Here is a 17,426-nt window from a genome sequence, read left to right on the forward strand (position 1 = left end):
AGCAGGGGTAAGGAGTATGTAATGTCCAACATAGAGCATACAGTGCAGGGGTCAGGGGTATGTAATGTACAATATAGAGTATATAGTGCAGGGGTCAGGGGTATGTAATGTACAACATAAGGTATATAGTGCAGGGGTCAGGAGTATGTAATGTAAAACAAAGTGTATATAGTGCAGGGGTCAGGAGTATGTAATGTACAACATAGAGTGTATAGTGCAGGAGTCAGGAGTGTGTAATGTACAGTATAAATTATACAGTGTAAGGGTCAGGGGTATGTAATGTACAACAGAGTATATAGTGCAGGCATCAGGAGTATGTAATGTACAACATAGAGTATATAGTGTAGGGGTCAGGAGTATGTAATGTACAACATAGAGTATATAGTGCCGGGGTCAGGAGTATGTAATGTACAACATAGAGTATATAGTGCAGGGGTCAGGCGTTTGTAATGTACAATATAAATTATACAGTGTAAGGGTCAGGACTCATAACTTAGGCACAGCCAGTGAATAGCAGAGTAAGTAACCCCGGGAGAATTGTTCTATCAGAGAGCTGACTAGACCTGGGCATGGGGAAGGAAATCTAAATCACCTATCCTAGGCAGTGCCGGTAAAAGGTCACCTATAGCCCAGGGCGAACATGCCAAACTGTGCCCCCCCCCCCCCCAATATGAAGGAGCATTATGTGTCAGCAAACCCCCCCCCCCCAAAAAAAAAAAAAAACATTGGGCGCTTATCTGCATGATTACCCCGCACATCCCTACTAGCACAAATCCTGCCCCCCCCCCCAAAATAAATTCTTCCCCTTGTACAATTCCCCCCTTTATCATATCACCTATTCAAGTACAAACCCCCAAAAATTGACCCCCCTAGCACAAATCCCCTTCTCCCACCCCCTCCCAACACAAATCGCCCATGAATCACCACTTCTAGCACACACCCAAATTTCCCTTCCTATAACAATTCTTAGCCCCTGCTGCTCCTTAAATTCCTCCTCCCAACACAGATCCCTTCCCCCCTTAATTTCCTTGCATGCCCCCCCCACCTCACATGATACCACAGTGCCCAGGGCAGCCGCCCCTCCTGCCCACCCCTTGTCCCGACCCTGACCCCAGATGCCTAGATCTAGTAACTCCTCTGGTGAAAATGAACATTTTTCTGCCAGCTGAACCCCAGAATCTCCATAAATCCAGTCTAGAGACATAAATTGTGTCTGCAGCACAGAGAAGGAAGATTATCCGAGAGAAATACAGGAATACAGGACGGGGAACACAGCTCAGGAAAGTGACCAGGGGATTACAGGCTGATATCACCCAGTCTCTGCCCTACTCTGGACCAATCAGTGAGCAGTATGGGTGGAGGAATGTATTTAGTGTTAATGACCCACCTGTGCTGATCTCTGTAGGAGTGTCCTCCTCTATAAATGTCCCCGTTATTCCATCCTCCTCCATAGACTGCTGATCATCCCTCACACACGTCTCTTCTTTTTCTGCCTTACCCTCAGCTTTTATATAAATTGGATCTTCACACTATACCAAGAAAATAATAGAAGAGGTCATCTGTAATACATAAGCTTCAATATTGTGACATCATATTTAAAAAAATCACTTCAATGAGTCCATGTTCTAGATGCTCCGTCCCACCAACCTTGTAATAGTGAGGGATGGTGTGACCTTCCTGTGTGGAATCCCGGGAATACAGAGGACGGGGACATCTCTCTGGTGGGTTCCTGGTATTAGGTGGCTCCATCATATCCTTTTGTCCTTCTGAAAACTCCTCCATCACTCCATACTCCTCATCCTCCTCTTTATACTCTTCTTTAATATCAATATTATCATCCCCGAGGTTTCCACTCTAAATATATAATAAAACATTCATTATAACAAACATACTTGTATAAAAATCATAACTATCAGTGATTGTTCCTCATCAACCTGATGATGGTGAGGGATGGTGTGACCTTCCTGTGTGGAATCCCAGGAATACAGAGGACGGGGACATCTCTCTGGTGGGTTCCCATTACTGGATCCATCTGTAGGAAACACACACTCTGACTGAATACATTGTTTCTATGTGTTTATCAGATGATGGGGGATCTAGGTGGACCCTCCGTACTGCTCTCTCCTTTACAATAAAGTCTTCTCTTACCTGGCGATGTAAGGGGCAGCTAATTGTCCATTAGTGATGGACAAACATCGGCCGGGCCGGTTCGCGAACGTCAGCCGCAAATTTTAGTCCCAGCACATGAACAAAGTCATAACAGAAGTATTGCAAATGGAAAAAGTTGCCCTAAAATTTTTTATTTTTTTTTTTACTGCAAAAAATGTTTTGTTTTTTTCATAAATCAGCCAGAACTGACAGCAGCCGGTAAATACATGTCAAATAAATATAGAGGCCATTCACACATCTGTAAAATGGGTCCCCATCCATTCCACAATTTGGCAGAACCTTTACAAACTCATTGATTTTCAATTCCAGTCTGAAAAATTAGGCATTCACAGGATAAAGAAGTAAGTGTCGACCATTCCAGGCCCCAAAAATTAGCCCACATGCGTTTACCTGACAGCTAAGAACGTAGTATTCTGAGGCTGAAGGTACATTAGGCATTCAAAGGATACAGAAGTAAGTGTCGGCCAGTATAGGCCCCAAAAATTAGCCCACATGGGTTTACTTGACAGCTAAGAACGTAGTATTCTGTGGCTGAAGGTACATTAGGCATTCACAGGATACAGAAGTGTCAGCCTGTATAGGCCCCAAAAAATAAGCCCACATGGGTTTACCTGACAGCTAAGAACTTAGTATTTGGTGGCTGGAGGTACGTTAGGCATTCACAGGATACAGAAGTAAGTGTCGGTCAGTATTGGCCCCAAAAATTAGCCCACATGGGTTTACCTGACAGCTAAGAATGTTGTATTCTGTGGCTGAAGGTACATTAGGCATTCACAGAAAAAATAATTGTCGGCCCTGAAAGGCCCCAAAAATTTGCCATTCAATGGACATGAAATGCCTTTTTACGCCGCTGTATTTAGCGAACACAAGGACCAGGAATTGTTGTGGGTGGATGGCGGTCTGGTGGATATTTGTGGCCTGGCATGAGGAATTTCAATGAAACATGGTCTACTGGTCACATGTGTTGAATTCCACAGAGATCCATGCCTCATTCATTTTTATAAATGTGAGGTAGTCTACACTGTCATGAGCTAGGCGAGTGCGCTTATCGGTCACGATCCCCCCTGCTGCGCTAAATGTCCTTTCGGACAGGACACTGGATGGGGGGGGCAAGCTAACATTTCCATTGCAAATTGTGCAAGCTCTGGCCAGCAGTCAAGCCTGCCCACCCAGTAGTCCAGGGGTTCATCACTCCTCAGAGCGTCCACATCCGCCGTTAACCCGATGTAGTTGGACACCTGACGGTCTAGGCATTCCCTGATGCTGGATCCGGAGTACAGCTGTCGATGGTTTGGCTGAAAGAAGTATCTCATATCTGAAGTGGCCAAGACATCTTCAAACCGCCCTCTTCTTGCAGGCACTGTTGGATTGCTACCCGCAACTGTCTCTCTGTGACTGGAAATTCCTCTGCCAGCGCACGCAAAAGCAGAATGCAGCATTTCCCGCAGCAAGGCCTGGAAGTGCTGCATTTTGACTGCCCTCTGTGATTGTGGTAACATTCTGCCATTTTTTGTTTGTACCAGGGGTCTAAGTACGTTGCCACCCAGTACTGGTCCTTGGCCTTTATGCTTTTTATATGGGGGTCCCCCTTAAAACACTGGAGCATGAAGGCCCTCATTCGCACTAAACTGGAAGCGGTGTAGTGGCCTGCTTCCAGCTCATCATCCAGGATAATGTCGAACTCGTTCTCCTCCCCCCATCCGCGGAAAACACCAGGGATCCCAGAAAGGTTTAAAGCATGCTCTTCTTGCTCCTCCTCATCCCCCCCCCCCCCGGCAACATCCTCCTCTGACACCTCTTCAGACTCCTACTGTTGACTTGTCTCAGATGGAGTAGCACCCACTGGGAATTCATCCAACATTGTGACTTCCTCATCTTCCTGCTCCTCGATGGCTTGATCAATGACACGACACAATGCACGCTCCAGAAAGAAGGCGTAAGGTACAATGTCACTGATGGCGCCCTGGCCGTGACTGACCAGTTTGGTGATCTCATCAAATGGCCGCAGAAGTCTGCATGCATTGCACATGAGCAGCCACTGGCGAGGTGAAAAAAACCCAAGCTCCCCAGAACCTGTCCTTCCGCAGAGTTCGTACAGGTAGTCGTTAACTGCAAGTTTCTGCTGGAGCAGCCTATCAAGCATATGCAACATTGGGTTCCATCGCGTCGGGCAGTCACAAATAAGACGCCTGATGGGCAGGTTGTGTCTACGCTGAATGTCAGCAAGGAGAGCCATGGCTATGTAAGATCTTCTGAAATGGCCCGAGATTTTCCTGGCCTGCCGCAAGACGTCCTGGACCCCAGGGTATTTGGCAACGAATCGCTGCACCACCAAGTTCAGGACGTGTGCCATGTATGGCACGTGTGTTATTTTGCCCTGTTTCAGCGTGCTCAGCAGATTGGCACCGTTGTCACACACCACGTTACCAACTGTCAAATTGTGCGGTTCCAGCCACTGATCTGCCTGTGAATGCAAAGCTGAAAGGAGTGCAGGACCTGTGTGGCTCTTGGATTCCAGGCACAACAGACACAGCACAGCATGGCAAAGTCTCACCTGGCATGTGGAATAGGTTCTGAGGATCTTGGGCAGCGTCGCGGAAGAGACAGTAGCAGTGGAAAAGGAGGAGTCAGCCGAGGAGGAGAGGGAGGATGAAGTCGGAGGAGGAGAAGAAGAGGCAGGCCTGCATGCAATGTAAAACCAAATCTACACGGGTGCCACAGTTTACATGCTTGACGGCCGTCAGAAGGTTCACCCAGTGGGCAGTAAAAGTGATATACCTTCCCTGCCGTGTTTGCTAGACCATGTGTCTGTGGTCAGATGTATCTTGGCACCAACACTGTGTGCCAGAGATATATTCACTTGCCGCTGAACATGGCCATACAGCTCTGGAATACTGGGAGAAATATTTCCTGCCTGGGACCTTCCATTGTGGTGTTCCAATGGCCACAAGTTTACGAAAGGCCTCAGAGTCCACCAGTTGATATGGCAGTAGTTAGCGGGCTATCAGTTCCAACAAGCCAGTAGTCAAACGTTGGGCAAGAGGGTTATCCGGCGTCATCATTTTTTTCCGCTCCAACATTTGGGCCACAGAAGCCTGCCCTTTTCCAGAACAACATGACGACGGCATCATGGAAGGTGGAGTGGAGGACAAATGTGAGGAGAGAGGAGAAGGAGAAGAGGTTGGACGGTGAGAGCCTGGAGTGTGGCTTTGTGGGTTCTGACGGTGTTGCTCCCACTGGGCTCGGTGATGGGAGTTCAGGTGCCTTCTTAAGGCAGTTGTCCCTAGGTGAGTGTTGGGCTTACCGCGACTTATGCATTGACTGCAAAGGCTGCAGATGGCAACACTGTTGTCAGCAACGGACACATTAAAAAAAGCCCACACTGCGGAGCCATGTGTTGGCGTCCTGAGAGCGCCAGATGTGACTGTACATGGTTGATGGCTCGCTCCTGATACATTTGCAGTCTGCTTTGTACCTCTTGTGCAATGCATGTTCTGCCTGCCTCTCCTCCCTATCTGCCGGTCCGTCTCTCCCTCTGAACTCCCCTCCTCTTCTTCTCTTGTGGCCACCCATGTGATGTCCATAGACATGTCATCATCCACGTCACCTTCCCCACCACTAACAATTGAGATCTCGGAGTAGGCAGCAACAGCGGGGACCAACCTCCTTGGGCTGATCTGGGTACTGTCGTCAGACTGCTGAGTGGCGGCTGTTGCTACCTCCTCTTCCTGATCCGATGCCAACAATGGCTGTGCATCGCAAATGTCTTCTTCTCTTGTGGCCACCCATGTGACGTCCATAGACATGTCATCATCCACGTCACCTTCCCCACCACTAACAATCGATATCTCGGAGTAGACAGCAACAGCGGGGACCAACCTCCTTGGGCTGATCTGGGTACTGTCGTCAGACTGCTGAGTGGCGGCTGTTGCTACCTCCTCTTCCTGATCCGATGCCAACAATGGCTGCGCATCGCAAATGTCTTGTGATGGATCGGAAAATAATTCCAGAGACTCAACGGAGGGTATGTGGTGGTGGTGGTGTTTTTGGGGGTGCAAACAGCAGAGAGTTAAGAGGGTGCAGATAGAGAGGATGAGGAGGGTGCAGAAGAGTAAGGCTGAGTGAGCCACTCAACCAAGTCTGGTGCGTCCTTTGACGTAATCGAACGCACCTTCTGCAACTTCACACTTTGGCTCCGGCCTACTGCTCCTGCCCTACCCCTACCACCCCTGCGTAAGTGTCTGCCTCTTCCTCTGCCTGTCATATTTTTAAACTACCCTGTGACAAAAGTCTCTAGAGAATCGCAGTATATCTGAAAAAAGGTATATAACACCCCGCTTCAATCTGTGGTATTGGAGGGCCACAGGTTTATCACACCAGTTCTACAAATAATTGGCCAGTAACTGTTGTCACTGTGTGTAGCAGAGTTAACACAGCAAAAGAGGACACATTTTTGCAGGACTAAAATACACTCTTAGAAAAGTATACTGTTAAATAACACCCCACTTCAATATGTGGTATTGGGGGGCCACTGGTTTATCACACCAGTTGTTAAAAAATTGGCCAGTGAGTTTGGCACTGTGTGTAGCAGAGTTAACACAGCAAAAGAGGCAATATTGTTGTAGGACACAAATACACTTGTAAAAGTATACTCAGATAACACCCCACTTCAATATGTGGTATTGGGGGGCCACTGGTCTATCACACCAGTTATAATACATTAAAAGTGATTTTGTCACTGTTTGTAGTATTGCTGCAGCAACGCTCAGTCACCACACCAGTCACAATGCTGCACAGTACACAATACAAATCCACTATAATATGCTTTCTATATTACAAAGTATATTATACCGTGGATTACACCCCTATATAGTGCACTGCACACCAATAGCAAATAAATTGCAGTCCTTTAAATGACTTTTGTGGACATTAACAGAGCGATTTGTGTCACTGCCGATCTCTAACTGTCCCTAAAGCACAGACTGGATACCTGTCCCTAAACTCAAAAGAGACTGTAGTAGACCTATACCAAAATACCAGCCCTGAAAAGGACTTTTGTGGATCTTAACAGAGCTATTTGTGTCTGGCAATCCCCCCCTCATGAACACAGCAGACCTCTCCCTACGCTGACAAAAAGCAGAATGTGAAATGGCCGACAGCTCTGGTCTATTTATAAGGTAGGGGGCATGTCCATGTGCTGAAATGTTTCAATTGGCTGTCCCGTTCCACCTAATGGCTGTGTAATGGGTCAAAGTTCTCCCCAATGTAAACTAATAAGGCCGCCGCGAACAACGCCATGTGTTCGCAAAATTGGCGGGTAGCGAACAAGCAAATTTCGCCGCGAACCCACCACCGGGCGAACCACAAGGCCATCTCTATTGTCCATCATGATGTCCTTGTAGAGATTCTTGTGTCCTTCTAAATACTCCCAATCCTCCATGGAGAAATAGACAGTGACATCCTGACACCTTATAGGAACCTGACACACACAATGATACAGTCACCATCCAGACACATCCCTTGTCTGTTACTGGATAATGTCCCAGAATTCCCAGCACCGCTCACCTCTCCTGTCAGCAGCTCCATCATCTTCTTGGTGACTTCTAGAATCTTCTGCATGTTGTGTCTCTCAGGTTTTAGGGAGTCACATGGAGGCACTGTGATGGTCATATGATCTCCTGACTTCAGTGGAGGAAATCTCTGTATTGAAGAACCCATAAGAATATCATGTTAGAGTCCCAGAATCCTCCTCACCTCTCCAGTCAGGTCTGTGTTTTATTAGTAGAGATAAGAGTGATGTCATGTGACCTCCCAGAATCCTCCACACCTCTCCAGTCAGGTCTGTATTTTATTAATAGAGATAAGAGTGATGTCATGTGACTTCCCAGAATCCTCCTCACCTCTCCGGTCAGGTCTGTATTTTATTAATAGAGATAAGAGTGATGTCATGTGAACTCCCAGAATCCTCCTCACCTCTCCGGTCAGCAGGTAGATGATCTCCAGGGTGAGGTTTAGTATCTTCTCAGTCATGTGACTTCGGTCATCCTCCATCCTCATTGGTGCCATCATTTGATCTATACAGGTCTCCTTGTAGACGGATAACTTTGGGAAATGAAAGTAAGAATTATTTGGATGGTATTGGTCACACAATAATAGGATAGGGATTTGAGGGTGGTAATAGGAGGGTTGCTGGACATTTAAGAACTACTGTCCCCATGAGAATACATTTAATCTGGACTGTTTTGGATTTGTTACATCTTGGAGGACCTTGGACCCTCCTAGCCTGCCAGATCAGAATTTCCCTTTTCTATGTTGGATTTGTTTGGTTTCTGAGCTGGTTTGCAGTTGAAACAGAACTCCTCTAAGAACAAGTGCTCACCAACGAATGAAGGAATTCCCTTCTTCATCTTACATAATATTCCAGAACAAATCACATGACCAGTGGGACAATAAGATGGTTAAGATTGCCAGTTCTGTAATGTCTTAAAAATAAGTGCAGGTGGGGTGGAAGGACAATCATAGACCCCCCTCTGTCCCTCAGAGTCCCCTGAGCCCTCCAGCCCCCTATTCCCTCAGAGGCCTGAAGCCTGACTACCCTCTCAAGGTTCTCAGCGTCAATCAGATACATTACACTTTCAGAGGCCCCTAAAGTCTTCCAGCTTCACTAAACCCTCACATCCCCTCAGCTCCTCTACTTCCCTCAGAGCCCTCAGTATTTTCCTCCCTCCGACACCAATGATGGAACATATTCTTCATGGCAGGCTGGGGAATGTTTTCTTCCTCCTGACCAGCAATGTAAGGGGCTCTATGCACCATACTCCTGACCCCTGAACTCCATCATTGTGTTGGTTGCATATTGTAATGATTGCCCATTGGCTGCCTGTGTTGTGTAATAATTGCCCTTTGTAGGCCATGTATGGTAAGGATTAGAGATGGGCTCGGGCGTGTACGAGTTCACACTTACCCGATCCCGCCAGGAAGCCGACACTGCAGTCCACTAATCACAGGCAGTGGATCGGGAAATGTCTCACTGTCTGTGATTAGCGGAGTGCAGTGTCGGCTTCCTGGCGGGATCGGGCACGTGCGAACTCGAACACGCCCGAGCCCATCTCTAGTCAGGATGGTCATTGTCTTATCTATTTATTGTCAGTGCTGTTTGTTTAGAGGAACATATTACTAGAATTTATCTCCAAAATGAAGAGAATGTTCCGGCCCCGAAAGTGGGGAAATGCTCTCACCCTGAAGGGGTTAATCTAGGTTTCCACACTATATATGTGTGTATCATCATCTGCTGGAGATAAAAGACATCACAGAGACTATGGAGGAAGAGGATGGACATGACGGGGGGTTACTGGGTGTAAATAGAAAATAAGATCTTATTACCTCCTCTGCTGCCACTTCCATCAACGTCTCCTCTCAACTTCCTCCCATCTCACCTCTCACCCGGAACTTCCTGTCTGTACTTGACATCACTTCCTGTCTGTATTCAATAGAGATTTCCTGTCTGGGTAGAAGTGAGATCACCACCTTGTGGAACTCAGTGGAACTGCAGCCCTGAGAACCGTCTGGTAGTGTGAACACGGCCTTGTGCTGTGTGTGTATATACTGTATATCCTTCCCCTTTCTCTCCTCCCTGAGTGTGTATGAAGAGGCGGAGCTCCTGCTGGAACAGCGGTCGGAGGAGGAAGCCGAATCTAGATGGGAGACTGACAGAAAACGCAGCAGACTTGCAGGAGTGAGCGAGGAGGATCCAGTTCCTTTGCCATCGGAGGTGAGGAGAGTGTGAAGGATGTTTGTGACTCTGGTAGATGAAAAGCTGGGAGTCATATTGCTCTGGTGAGTGGGGAAGCACTACTAAGGGGGCGCCCTCACCATCACGTGTGTAAGAGGTGGAAGAAGGCGTGGCTACACTACAGCTGGCACAGTTTGGAGCACGGAGAACTTTCACACCTTATCAACTTTTCATTAATTTGTGGATTTAATTTAGCAAAATAAATTAATTGAAGTAGTTACAAAGTGGAAGCAGTGGACTTGCAGAGAACACTATATTGAGCACAAATTATTGTATGATTACATGAATTTTCACAGGTTTTTCGTTTATTTAATATTGCAGCAACTATTATGATATGAATGAAGTAGGTGTGAATTGGAAGCAGTAGATCTGTCGAGAATATTATTTTGAGCACCTAACACTTTATAGATGAATGTATCCACATATTGTAGTGTGTATGTACTGTACACTGATCAGCCATAACATTATGATCACTGACAGGTGAAGTGAATAATATAGATTATCTCATTACAATGTCATCTGGAAGTGGGCGGGGTATATTTGGCAGCAAGTAAACATGTTTTCCCTGAAGTTGTTGTTTTTTTAAAACAAAGAAATGGGCATTGCAGTTTGTTGTATATGGGGCTGCAAGGGATGTGGGCGAAGAGATGGCACCAGGATGCATTATGGGAAGAAGACAAGCCGGCGGAGGCAGTGTGATGCTTTGTCTGGTGGAGTTCTGGTGGGTGGATATAATGTTCTGGTGGGTGGTATAATGTTCTGGTGGGTGGTATAATGTTCTGGTGGGTGGTATAATGTTCTGGTGGGTGGTATAATGTTCTGGTGGGTGGTATAATGTTTGGGTGGGTGGTATAATGTTCGGGTGGCAAATGAACACACAACTTAGTAAGATAAATAAAATGAAATAAAGGAAAAATAATTTCACCACCATTTTATTCTCAGCAGAGGAAATAGATACTAATAGGCTGCAGGAGATCTGCTTCATTTCAACCACCTCCTTTTCTCTTATCAGATCTCCTGCAGCCTATAAGCACCCATTTCCCTTTCTGTGTCTCAACAGATCTCCTGCAGCCTATTAGTGTAAAGTGCAAAGAGAGGTTGTAAACGGCGCTACCTTTGTGCAATTAAAAGAAATAAAGTGCATACATTCACTGTTAAAGAATTATAAAAGGGGTGTCCCATAAAATCAAAAAAAAATTTTTTATATGCTGTATATCAAGTGGGTTCAGGTCAGAAAAGATCAAAATATCCTAATCTGTGATAAAATAAAACCCAGAAAGTGCTGAAGTGCAATAAATAAATTTAATACCATAGACAGTGTTTTTATTGTGATGTACAAATAATAGAAATCAATCCAGTGTGGAAGTAAAATCCAGTGTTAGTGATATTCCGGGCACTGTTTACTGTTGAAAGTGCACCATACCCGCAGAAAAACAAATCAGTGAAGTGAAAGTGATAAAGGTTACCGGGAAAAAAATCCCTTAGAATGAAAAAGATAAAAAATGATGAAATAAAATGCCAGCTGCAATCACCCGTGTGGCCACTAGGTGTCGCGCTGTAAATACAACCTGCCTTGCACGGAAGCTTAGGCAAGGATGGATCTCCAGGGGTCCCCCTCCACAGTCAAAGCACCAGTTGGCGTGTTTCCATATGGAGAGAAAGAAGAGGGGAGCCTCATGAAGTATCAGATCGTATGAATAAAGAAAAAACGTAGCATCCACTCACTGTGTGAAACCGTGATAGCTGCCTCGAATCAGTGGTACTCGCCAGGAAGCTTCCGCGTTCCACGCCGGTGGAATCTCAAAACCGGAAGTGACGCTGTGACGCAATGGACCCGCCCAATATTAGCACCCATTTCCCTTTCTGTGTCTCAGTAGATCCCCTGCAGCCTATTAGCACCCATTTACCTATTAGAGAATAAAATGGCGGTAGTTCCAATGTTTTATGTCACACGATATTAGCGCAATGGATTAGGAAACAGAAAATGTCAGTAAAAAACCAAGTGCAGGTAATTTTGGGGTCACAGACACAATCTATCCCCCAATTCATAGATTCCTAGAGAAGAGTTTGTTGTGGAAGTGAAGTTGGGTACAAGTCAATGAAACCCCCGACCCTCCCAGCTGAGAACAATGAAGGAGATTACTATTCCAATCCTCCAACCAGTTTTCTGGCTGGGAAGGTCTGGGAGTCAATATTTCCCCAGCTGACCAGGAACAATGAAGGAGTTTACTATTCAAATCCTCAACAACTCGTTTTCCCACTCGTATTTCCCCAGCTGGCAGAGACAAGACTTCATATAGAATGTCAGCTTCTTGCAATGTCCAGCATCGGGAAATGGGGGATAAATACAATGACCCCTCCCCTTTTACCCATAAATCCTGCCCTCTTATCATCAACGTAAAAGATGTGATAAATCATCGACGCATTTCACCTCATCAGTATCCAGTGATCAACCATAAAGTGACCCCAAAGTCCATCCAACGTCTCCTTTATACTTTAATAAATTATATCACCACCAATAAATGTCTCCAAACCTCCAGAGCTTCCTCCTCCAAATCTCAGTATTTGCTCCAGCAAACTGTGTGTAGTGGGCTACAAAACTCCTCCTTCCCCAAACACCAATCCCATGCTCTCTTGGTGCTCGCACTCAGATTGTGTGCTCACCAGACCTCCATCACTCTCCTAATAAGTGGCTCCACAATAGCTTTAGAAGAACCCTGGCTGAGAAATGCTGGACTAGGCAGTAATATATTTCTCTCCCCATTGGTGGGAGTGGAGATGACCCATCTATAAGGATATACAGTACATACACACACAACACAAGGCCGTGCTCACACTACCAGATGTTTCTCAGGGCTGCAGTTCCTCTGAGCTCCACAAGGTGGTGATCTTACTTCTACCCAGACAGGAAGTCTCTATGGAATACAGACAGGAAGTCTCTATGGAATACAGACAGGAAGTGATGTCAGATATAAATAGGAAATTCTGGGTGAAAGGTGAGTCGGGAGGAAGTAGAGAGGAGACATCGCTGAGAGTGGCAGCAGAGGAGGTAATAAGATTTTATTTTCTATTTACACCCAGTAACCCCCCCCCCCCCCCCGGTCATGTCCGTCCTCTTCCTCCATAGTCACTGTGAAGTCAGAAGGAAGAAAACATTCCCCAGCATATATGAAGAATATGTTCCATCATTGATGTCAGAGGGAGGAAAATTCTGAGGCCTCAGTGGAAAGTAGAGGGCTCGAGGGGCTGTGAGGTTTTAGTAAAGCTGAAAGACTTAAGGGGCCTCTGAAGAGGTAAGTCAGAGAATTCTATGACATCACACTGACCTCACAGCTCCTCCTCCCAATGTCCCTCCATCTGGCTCTTTTTTCTGATGCTCTTAGGATGTGGGCGGACCCTTTTCATCCTCGCAACCAAAGCAGAACTGTTGATCCTGTATTTTATGTAATGATGTCAGAATTCCCTATGCTAAGCCTTTAACCTACAGACTTGGAGGGGGAGGTGTCCTTGAAGTAGGGCTTTATAAAAATACAGACCTTACGGGTGAGGAGGATTCTGGGAGGGTCATTTAATTTTACTATTTATGAAAACTGCTGACAGGAGAGGTGGACGGTGCTGGGAATTCTGGGACATTATCCAGTAACAGACAAGGGATGTGTCTGGATGGTGACTGTATCATTGTGTGTGTCAGGTTCCTATAAGGTGTCAGGATGTCACTGTCTATTTCTCCATGGAGGAGTGGGAGTATTTAGAAGGACACAAGGATCTCTACAAGGACGTCATGATGGAGAATCAGCCGCCCCTCACATCACCGGGTAAGAGGAGACTTTATTGTAAAGGAGAGAGCAGTACGGAGGATCCACCTAGATCCCCCATCATCTGATAAATACATAGAAACAATGTATTCAGTCAGTGTGTGTGTTTCCTACAGATGGATCCAGTAATGGGAACCCACCAGAGAGATGTCCCCGTCCTCTGTATTCCCGGGACTCCACACAGGAAGGTCACACCATCCCTCACCATCATCAGGTAGGTGAAGATTGAAGTTGAGATCGTAAAAGTGATCTGACTGTATGAAAATATATTCCACTTTTAGGTATAAGGTTATTTGTGCTCACATTTTAAAGAAACCATTCCCTGCTATTTTTTTGTTTAGAATAAAAATCTGATAGATATAAAAGATGAGGTTAAAGAGGAAGAAGAGACGTATGTGAGGGGTGATCAGCAGTTCAGGGAAGAGGTTGGGATGATGGACAAAGTTAAAGAGGAGGAATCCTCTCCAGACATCAGCACAGGTGAGTGATGGCCACTAAATACAAAAACTGTTTGGGTATATGGATTGATGTTTGAGGATTTGTAGACCCATTTCTACAAAGACGTCATGATGGAGAATCAGCCGCCCCTCACATCACCGGGTAAGAGGAGACTTTATTGTAAAGGAGAGAGCAGTACGGAGGATCCACCTAGATCCCCCATCATCTGATAAACAAATAGAAACAATGTATTCAGTCAGTGTGTGTGTTTCCTACAGATGGATCCAGTAATGGGAACCCACCAGAGAGATGTCCCCGTCCTCTGTATTCCCAGGATTCCACACAGGAAGGTCACACCATCCCCCACCATCATCAGGTAAATGATTGACAATTATTAGTAGTTATAATTTATACACAGCATGTTTGTTGCAATGAATGTTTTATTATATATTCAGAGTGGAATCGTCTGTGATTATAATATTGTTGTTAAAGAAGAGTATAAAGAGGAGGATGAGGAGTATGGAGTGATGGAGGAGTTTTTAGAAAGACACAAGGATATGATGGAGCCACCTAATACCAGGAACCCACCAGAGAGATGTCCCCGTCCACTGTATTCCCGGGATTCCACACAGGAAGGTCACACCATCCCCCACTGTTACAAGGTTGGTGGGACGGGGCATCTAGAACAGGGACATAAAGATGATGTGTGGATTTTTTATCTGAGCTTATATTTTACAGATGATATTCACTCTCATTTTCTTGGTTTAGGGTGAAGATCTGATAGATATAAAAGTTGAGGTTAAAACAGAAGAAGAAGAGAGGTATGTGAGGGATGATCAGCAGTCTATGGAGGAGGATGGAATAACGGGGACATTTATAGAGGAGGACACTCCTACAGAGATCAGCACAGGTGGGTCATTAACACTGAATACATTCCTTCACCCATACTGCTCACTGATTGGTCCAGAGTAGGGCGGGGACTGGGTGATATCAGTCTGTAATCCCCTGGTCACTTTCCTGAGCTGTGTTCCCCGTCCTGTATTTCTCTCGGATAATCTTCCTTCTCTGTGCTGCAGACACAATTTATGTATCTAGACTGGATTTATGGCGAATCTGGGGTTCAGCTGGCAGCAAAATGTTCATTATCACCATTGGCCTTACTAGACCTAGGCAACTAGGGCATGTGATGTGGGTCTTCTGCCCCATGCCCAGGTCTAGTAAGATCTCTGATAGAACAATTCTTCCAGGTTTACTTGTTTTGTTGGCTGTGCTGGGTGGAGGGATATGTCTGTATAGTCTCACATCCAAGTCACTGAGTGCAGTCTCAGGAGATGGGAGGCAGCGGTGTGGGACCTCTGCAACTTGTCTCAAGTAAACATTTAAGTTTATGACTCTTATACTATATAATATCTATTGTACATTACATACTCCTGACCCCTGCACTATATACTCTGTGTTGTACATTACATACTCCTGACCCCTGCACTATATACACTATGTTGTACATTACATACTCCTGACCCCTGCACTATATACTATATGTTGTACATTACACACTCCTGACCCCTGCACTATATATTCTATGTTGTACATTACACACTCCTGACCCCTGCACTATATACTTTGTTGTACATTACACACTCCTGACCCCTGCACTATATACTCTATGTTGTATATTGCATACTCCTGACCCCTGCACTATATACTCTATGTTGTACATTACATACTCCTGACCCCTGCAATGTATACTCTATATTGTACATTACATACTCCTGACCCCTGCACTATATACTCTATATTGTACATTACATACTCCTGACCCCTGCACTATATACTCTATGGTGTACATTACATACTCCTGACCCCTGCACTATATACTCTATGTTGCACATTACATACTCCTGGCCCCTGCACTATATACTCTGTGTTGTACATTGCATACTCCTGACCCCTGCACCATATACTCTGTTGTACATTACATACTCCTCACCCCTGCACTATATACGCTATGTTGTACATTACATTATTCTGATACTATATAGTCCTATCTGTTGTATCTTGGAACAGGACATAATGGAACTACACTGCAAATTGAGTACACCTCCATCCCAATTATCTATAAACAGAAAAAGAAATTGCCCAGTGGGACTTTAATTGAAGAGGACTACATAGACATTATTGCTCAATGCGTCTGATTTATTAATTAAAACCATCATACAAAATATTACAGCATAAAATGTATTCATATCTGAGTATATACATCAATCCTTATACATGATGATGCAAATTATCAATAAAACATGACATGGCAGTATCAGTATGCACATAAATACATCTTGTATGCTGAACTCGACGCGTTTCGTGGGTTACATTGCCCACACATCAGGAGTATATGTATAAGAGCATGTCTGAAAAAAATGTAATGAATGTTGTTAGTCAACATGCAGAATGGATGGCTAGTGGAGTATGGAGACTCAAATGTGGGACCCAAGTGGGGAGACACCATACTCACATAGTAACCCCGTCACCTTGCTTGGAAACAATGTTGCCATATGGCGGCAGCCAATATGTCCGAAAAGGGAGCTGAAGGAGCAGGACCCAAAAATGCTATACCATACAACGGATGAGGATGTATCTTGTATATATGAAATGTTATGTATTTCAGAATGAGTGGTCTCTAAATGGAAAATATAAATGTGAGTGTAAATGCATATGCAGCTATATCATCCTAGACGATAGCTGGCAAATGAAAGTATTCATGTATAGTCAGCATGTAGAGACGTAGATATGGGCCAAGAAATATAAAGACAATGAAAAAGATATAGAGAATTTAGACAAGGCAGGAAAAGTGGGATAAGTGCTAGGAAAGGGGATGTGCAAGTATAAGTCTCCATGGGAGCGATGTGAGGGGTGTTGGTGGAACAATGCGTGGTGTGAGCAATGCGTGGTTTTGAGTCTCCATACTCCACTAGCCATCCATTCTGCATGTTAACTAACAACATTCATTACATTTTTTTCAGACATGCTCTTATACATATACTCCTGATGAGTGGGCGATGCGACCCACGAAACGTGTCGAGTTCAGCGTACAAGATGTATTTATGTGCATACTGATACTGCCATGTCATGTTTTATTAATAATTTGCATCATCATGTTTACGGATTGATGTATATACTCAGATATGAATATATTTTATGCTGTAATATTTTGT

The 17,426-nt window shown here is 45.1% G+C and overlaps 2 protein-coding genes across 2 annotated transcripts in view; one reads left to right on the forward strand and one right to left on the reverse strand.

The window, feature by feature from the left end:
- LOC309550230 (uncharacterized protein) overlaps positions 1-17,426 on the reverse strand; it is a gene marked incomplete at its 5' end in the record, with an annotated part of 1,091,635 nt that overhangs the window by 93,446 nt on the left and 980,763 nt on the right. The window lies entirely within an intron of this gene.
- The window catches only part of LOC309548738 (uncharacterized protein), a gene marked incomplete at its 5' end in the record, with an annotated part of 158,219 nt that overhangs the window by 3,608 nt on the left and 137,185 nt on the right, over positions 1-17,426 (forward strand). The window contains 6 exon segments of the mRNA XM_082248691.1: positions 9,819-9,940; positions 13,653-13,776; positions 13,893-13,990; positions 14,322-14,376; positions 14,493-14,590; positions 14,983-15,124. Coding sequence (XP_082104817.1) covers positions 9,819-9,940; positions 13,653-13,776; positions 13,893-13,990; positions 14,322-14,376; positions 14,493-14,590; positions 14,983-15,124 — 639 coding nt within the window.

Source organism: Pelophylax lessonae (genome assembly GCF_965119305.1).
Source record: "Pelophylax lessonae genome assembly, chromosome: 3".
In the NCBI taxonomy this organism is placed as follows: domain Eukaryota; kingdom Metazoa; phylum Chordata; class Amphibia; order Anura; family Ranidae; genus Pelophylax; species Pelophylax lessonae.